A 6,904-nucleotide genomic window follows, 5' to 3' on the forward strand; every position below is an offset into this window, starting at 1 on the left:
TGTTACAATCCTCCCCAACTTATAAAATTTTCGTCCTCGAAAATTAATCATACCTTCTAAGAAAATAGATGGGGGAATAATTCCTTCATGCCACTATCAACCTCCCAAGTAGCATCTTCTCCATTCGTCTGGCTCCAAATTACCTTAACTAAGGCGATTTCTTTGCCTCGCAGAGTCTTCACACTCCGATCGGCAATTCTCAATGGAAAAGTCTCGAAAGTGAGATTATCCTTTAACTGAATTGAGTCGGGTTCAATAACATGCAACGGGTCAGTAATGTATTTTCTGAATTGCGTCGGGTTCAATAACATGAACCTAGGGGTAAGCTTACGGGATTTTAGCTTTCTGCCAATGGCAGTTGTTGGAACCACCCTCATAAATACATGATCTCCTTCTCCAAAACTCAGGGGGGTCCTTCTTCTATCTTAACAACTCTTCTGTTTACTCTGTTTCGTCTTCATGTTTTCCCTTATCATCCTTATTTTCTCCATCATCTGTTGAACTACATCGGGTCCTTATAATAGATTCTCTCCTGCCTCAATCCAACATAGGGGTGTTCTACACTTTTTGCCATAGAGAGCTTCATGTGGCGCCATGCCGATACTAGAGTGAAAACTATTATTGTAGGTGAACTCGATTAAATGTTGATAGTCAGCCCAACTTCTTGAATTCTCCAATACACAAGCTCTGAGAAGATCCTCCAATGATTGGATAGTCATTTCCGATTGACCATCAGTTTGCGGATGGTAGGCTGAACTCATACTCAACTTGGTTCCCAAAGCTGTTTGTAAACCATTACAAAACTTCAAGGTGAAGCGCGGGTCTCTATCCGAGATGATATTTGTAGGAATATCATGCAATCGGACTATTTCGTTAATGTACAACTCTACTAGTCTCTCCAAAGAGTACTTTATGTGTATTGGTAGAAAGTGAACCGTCTTCGTCAAAAAATTTACAATTAACCAAGCAGCGTCATAACCCTTCTGAGGACATGGAAAACTGCTCATGAAGTCCATCGAAATCCTATCCCATTTCCATACAGGCATATCCAAGGGTTGAAGCTCTCCACCGGGTCGCTTGTGCTCAAGTTTTGCTTTCTGGCATAATAAGCAACGTGAGACATACTCCGCTACATCTTTCTTCATACTGGACCACCAAAACATATTCTTCAGGTCTTGATACATCTTGGTAGCTCCCGGGTGAATACTTAGCTTGCTTTTATGAGCTTCGTCCAAGATTTCCATTCTTAAATCGGGATCTCTTGGCACGCAGACTCGATTCTTGCATTTGAGTACTCCATCGGTTCCTACCTAAAATTCCGGAGCTTTCCCTTTAGCAAACAAGACTGTCTTTTCTTGTAGTTTTTGATCCAAACATTGTAAACCCTTCAGTTGTTTCAAAAACTCATTTGTTACGGTAAGCATACCTAAAATCAAACTTTTAGGTCCTACTTGAACCGCTAAATTAAAATCCCTGAACTCCTCCATCAGCTTCATTTCTCTAACCATCATGGTTGAAATGTGCAAAGACTTCCTACTCAATGCATCAACCACCATGTTAGCTTTTCCGGGGTGGTACTGAATATCAAAATCGTAGTGCTTGAGGAATTCCATCCATCGTCTTTGTCTCATGTTCAGTTCCTTCTAGTCGAACAGGTACTTCAGACTCTTGTGGTCGCTAAAAACTTCGAATGTCACACCATACAGATGGTGTCTCCAGACCTTGAGGGAAAACAAGATTGCAGCTAGTTCTAGATCGTGGCTTGGGTAGTTCTGCTCATGTGTCTTTAACTGCCTTGACGCATAAGCCACTACTTTCCTTTCTTGCATCAACACGCAACCTAATACTTGCTTCAACGCGTCACAATATATGTTGTAGTTTTTGTTGGGATCTGGCAAGACTAATACAAATGTTGTGGTCAACCTCTCCTTCAACTCTTGAAAACTTGATTCGCACTTCGTCGTCCAGACAAAGGGTTTGTCCTTCCTCGTTAGTGTAGTTAGCGGCAAGGCTAACTTTGAAAATCCTTCAATGAATTTCCTATAGTACCGCTAATCCGAGAAAGCTTCTGAACTCTGTCACCGACTTTGGAGAATTCCATTCCATTACCGTCTCCACTTTCACCGGATCCACGGATTGGTATTTCACTAATCATCAGGAAATATCTAATAAGTTACACTAGTTATACTTAATCTTAGACTTCATTTTCTTTGATCCAATGAACCAAATAGGTGAAACTTAAAAGTTATTTAAGATTTATTTTTTTCTCTCGCATCATTTATTGCACTCACTCATTTGGTCTGTTGGATTGAAGAAAATAAATGACTGGGATTAATTGTAACTGGTATAACTTAACTTGAATGTAAACAAACCTCTCCTTATAAAAAAATGTTCAATATATAATTGGGGATTAATTTAAGTTTTAGTTCTTGACAGAGTTGTGATAAGAAAATATTTATGTCACCATATTTATTTTTACAAAAATCTCAACCATCTTGTTATAACCTACCCATCGTCATTTCCAACACATTTTTTTGTAATGAATAAAAATGAATTATGGGTAAAAGGATGTGGGAAAAATATCATCCCTCATTTCATTCTTTTTCAGTTTAATCTTGAGCCATATCTATTTGGATTTGTTAATCTCTTTTACAATTTTTATTGTCATGGAGTGTTTTCAAGAGATTATTTACTACACAAGCAACACTTTTAGTCAAAATTCCTTATATACTAAATTTAGGGATCCGAGTTTTATTCCTTTTTGTCGTATATCTAAAAGTGTTACCATAATTTGAATCGATGAACCCCCATTTTGGCAATTTTAATTAGAATTCCATTACACCTATTTAACACTAGACAAATATGTTCATTCTCATAAAGCTAATTCATTGTTTTCAATCTCTGGCACTTTGCATTAAATTTGTTAGACTCTAAATTTTGTTTTTCAAATATAACCTCTCACGAGCTGTTGTACTAAGCTCTCTGTGAGAGGAATCTCAGAAAATAAGAGATATTTCTTTGTCGTGTTTTTTAAAGTAAGAACTTATGTGAAGTGTCAGGATCAATGTACTAATTATTCAGTTTTAGTGAAAATATGTATTGCTTCATGGAAATCATACATTGATAAAAAGTTGTGTAGGTCTATGAAGCTATTTTTGTACTTCAAAAATATCGCATCTCCTTATTGGAGAGACATGTTTATTTTTTAATGAAACATGCCAAAACACAAACTAGGAAAAATCCTATGAAAGATGATATCATTCACAATATTTTGCCTTCCTTTGATTAGTGTCATATGAAAATTGTATATTGATAGCTTGACGATATGAAAATTGAAAGTATTGGAAGACTATACTACGTACATAATTAAAAATTAAATTTAGGTTCATGAAAAAAATCAGGACCAACTTATTCCTCAATGTTGGATCCATCAACTAAGTCTTCAAAAAATGAAAATGAGCACCAATTTTGTCTTTGAGGCTAACGTGAGATGCATGTAGAATACCACATGCGATGTATCTAAAATCTCACATTAGTTTCAAAGACGATCTTGATGTATATTTTGAAATATGTTAAAATTGCAAAACAATAATGCTTAAATTTGACAATCAACAAGGCTTGCAGGTAATATTAATGTAATCATAGTAGAATATAAGGCTAAGTTCAACTGTACTTTTAAAAGCGATGTTAAAAGTGACACATTCAATAGTTCTCGCTTGAAGAAAGGTTGTTGAATATGTCACTTTCAATAGTGCTTGCTCTAGAAAGCATTGCTAAATGTGTCACTTTCAACAGTGTTTTCTCAAGTAAGCATTATTGAATATATGAATTTCAATGTTGCTTGTTCTAGAAAGCGTTATTTAATTTGTCACTTTCAATAACACTTCCTCAAGCAAGCGTTGTTGAATATGTCACTATCAACAGGACTTCCTTAAGTAAGTGTTGTTGAAAGTGTGAAATGTCAACATATTTATAACACTTGCTACAGTAAATGTTGATTCTTATGACAATACTATTTGATATAACACTACATCCAATAATATTGTTATATCAAACAGTTATGGTAGGATTAATCAAACACATTTAGTATATTGTCACGTATATATCAAACAACACAAAACACATATAATAACACAATTTTATGACAAATATAAACAATGTCCTTTATTTCGGCAACAATAATTACATTTTCTATTTCACAATCTCAACAATCCAACTATAGATACTTGTATATCTATCTATGCAGACTACCAAACTAATATAATCTACAATAATAGTTAGGAAAAAATTAGTTCATTCTTTCCTAACTATTGTGTAATCTGTTTATTAGTGTATATAATTACATTTATGTAGTTAGGTTACACGAAACGCCAATATTTAAAACATGTCATTCAACAACACTCATTATACAAAGTGCTATGTCACTTTCAACAACACCCACTTAACTAAACAATGTTGAATCTCTATGTCATAAAAACAACAATGGTTGCTTCATTAGGCGTTGTTGATTGCACATTTATCTATCACATTTAGCAGTGTTTGGTTCATCGAATTCTGTTAATTACCTCCAGCCTTACATTTAACAGTATGCAACACACGTACATTTTTGAATGAGCGTTATTAAATGCGAATTCTAGTGTAATGTTGATCTTTTAGAATAGTAGATGGGGCTAAACTTTGAGGAATTAAGTTCATTGGTTGCAGACCTTTCAAGGATCCTAATAAGGTTTTACTATATTAGTTATGAGAATAATGTATCTCCTTACATTAAGAGATAACTTATTTTCTTAAGCTAGTAAAAGTATGACATGTGTACTATTTTATTTAGTTTTAGAATTTTTTTTATAGAAAGTAATGATATAGGTCACATGTCATGATTTCATTGACTCGATCAATACAAATGTTTTAATAAATTTTAGTTATTTGAAATACAACAAATATCTTCGTTGTCCATATTTTTTCCAAGGATTCAATTTTTTATTAAACAAATATCTTCGTCGTCCATATTTTTTCCAATGATTCACTTTTTTATATAATAGTTAGATTACATATATGGTGGATTTAGTATTAGTATAAATATGATAAAATTGAAGCTAAGCAAATATTATATCATAGGGCACATTTATGTTGTACGTATATGATAATTTGGAAGGGCTCCTCATCCATAATTTTCACGTATGATTCAACAAGGCTCTTTCATATATCTAAAAAATCAAATATAAATCGGTACTATAGTTCATGATCTGAATTGTTAGTTTTAGCAATAATGTTCATTATTTATTTGGTTTTGGGAGTTCATAATTTGAAAGCCCTAAACATGTTATCATAATATACATTATTGAAAGAGATCTTGAAATATTAAAAAGAAATATGCCCTTTATTTGATAATACATTCAGAAGTAAAAAATGACAAAGATTATGATAGACATGCCATAAACAGACAAGACAAGCAACATAATGAAAATCCAAACCCTTATCAGTCCCAACTATGAAACTAGTAAATATAGAAATTGAAATACAGTAAATTATTGAAAAGAAAGATATGGCATATTTTGAACCCAAATTTTCTATACCATAAGTGTTTTATGCCTCTATACCAACCTAATAAAATATTGCCTAGTAATAAATAGCACACCTCATTTTAGTTCTCATTAATTATCATAGTGACACGTTTAAGTAGTTAGCAAAACATCATTGGGTTGGTATAGAAGCATAAATAACATTTGGTAAAGAAGATTTCGATTTAGGTGGATTTGGATTGAAATGGATCAAAAGAATCCACCTGCAGGTCCATATTCTCCCTGAAGGCAGGGTGATTCATCATACCACCATTGAACAGATTATTTGGCAGCATCATGGACTGATTCTGAAGCATATGTGGTGGTGGTGTGGATACATCGGAAACTGCTGAGGTAGTGGTTGTGGCTGCATAAACTGTTGAGGTGGTGAATGTGGATGCATAAATTGCTGACGTGGTGGTTGTGGATTCGTAAGAAACTGCTGAGGTGGCGGTGGTGGCTGCACTTGAAACTCCTGAGTTGGTGGCTGAGGTGGTGGTGGCAAAGGGTTGTTTGAAGAAGATGCACAATCTGTAAAAAAGTGAGGAGGAGTTAGGATAGTAGCAGCAGTAGTAGCAACACCCTCAGCAATATTCTGCCTTTCAACAACACCAAACACATTCTTCTTCAGATTCTCAAGAGCCAATTTCGATTGATCAACTCATTCTCCATTGATCTCTTCAATTGGAGCAGTCCACCAAAAATGTTCTTGTGCCTCTTTCTTTTGCTTAGCCAACTCTTCATTGCACTTCTTCTCAATCTCAAGATCTTCATTGATCTGATTAATCTTATCATTAAGCTCCTGAACATTAGCATTTTTGTGAGCCTCAACATATTGCATGTTCCCCAGGTTCAGTGATTGGTCCCTCATTTGATAGCGGTGTATGACAGCATCAATACTAGGTTCGCCAAAGGGGAAAGCCTTGTTTGCAGGAGAAAAGACAACTAGCTCAACTCTTGCATCACAAAGAGTGCAAAGCTCGCTCGTTTTCTTGAATAGCCCAGTGCGGCGTTTGGAGAATGTGACTTGTAGGTTGCTGTCTTTGGCTATCATTTTCATCTCAATCCTTCTACGACTCTTGTTCTTCTTTGGGTTACTAGAGCTAGGGATTGGGTTACCAGAGCTGGGGATTGAGTTAGACATGGCTCAATGAAAATGGATGCTTAGGGAAAGATAGGCTATGGGAGATACAAGAATTGGTAGAGAATGGTTCTCAATTTATACTCTTTTGGGAATGGAGTTTATATTACATCTTATCTTATTAAGTCACCTTTTTGTGTTTTAGACTAAATGCATGTATATAGAAAACATTCATTAATTATTTCATTCTTATCTTTGTTTGAAT

At 34.7% G+C, this 6,904-nt stretch overlaps 1 protein-coding gene across 1 annotated transcript; it reads right to left on the reverse strand.

Annotated features, from left to right (window-relative positions):
• Window positions 1–5,853: 5,853 nt before the first annotated feature.
• Window positions 5,854–6,702, reverse strand: LOC109341012 (agamous-like MADS-box protein AGL62). The gene is made up of 2 exons (XM_019578796.1): window positions 6,257–6,702; window positions 5,854–6,157 (listed from the first exon to the last, which is right to left on the reverse strand). The coding sequence occupies exons 1-2, from the start codon at window positions 6,700–6,702 to the stop codon at window positions 5,854–5,856; spliced, it is 750 nt and encodes a 249-aa protein (XP_019434341.1).
• Window positions 6,703–6,904: the final 202 nt, after the last annotated feature.

Source organism: Lupinus angustifolius, unplaced genomic scaffold (assembly GCF_001865875.1).
Source record: "Lupinus angustifolius cultivar Tanjil unplaced genomic scaffold, LupAngTanjil_v1.0 Scaffold_327, whole genome shotgun sequence".
In the NCBI taxonomy this organism is placed as follows: domain Eukaryota; kingdom Viridiplantae; phylum Streptophyta; class Magnoliopsida; order Fabales; family Fabaceae; genus Lupinus; species Lupinus angustifolius.

Excerpts from the sequence above, each read along its gene's own strand:
- LOC109341012 (XM_019578796.1), bottom strand. The coding sequence starts at position 6,702 with ATGTCTAACTCAATCCCCAGCTCTGGTAACCCAATCCCTAGCTCTAGT. Across the intron at positions 6,158-6,256 it reads GAGGCACAAGAACATTTTTG|GCAGAATATTGCTGAGGGTG; the intron begins GTGGACTGCTCC and ends TGTTGTTGAAAG.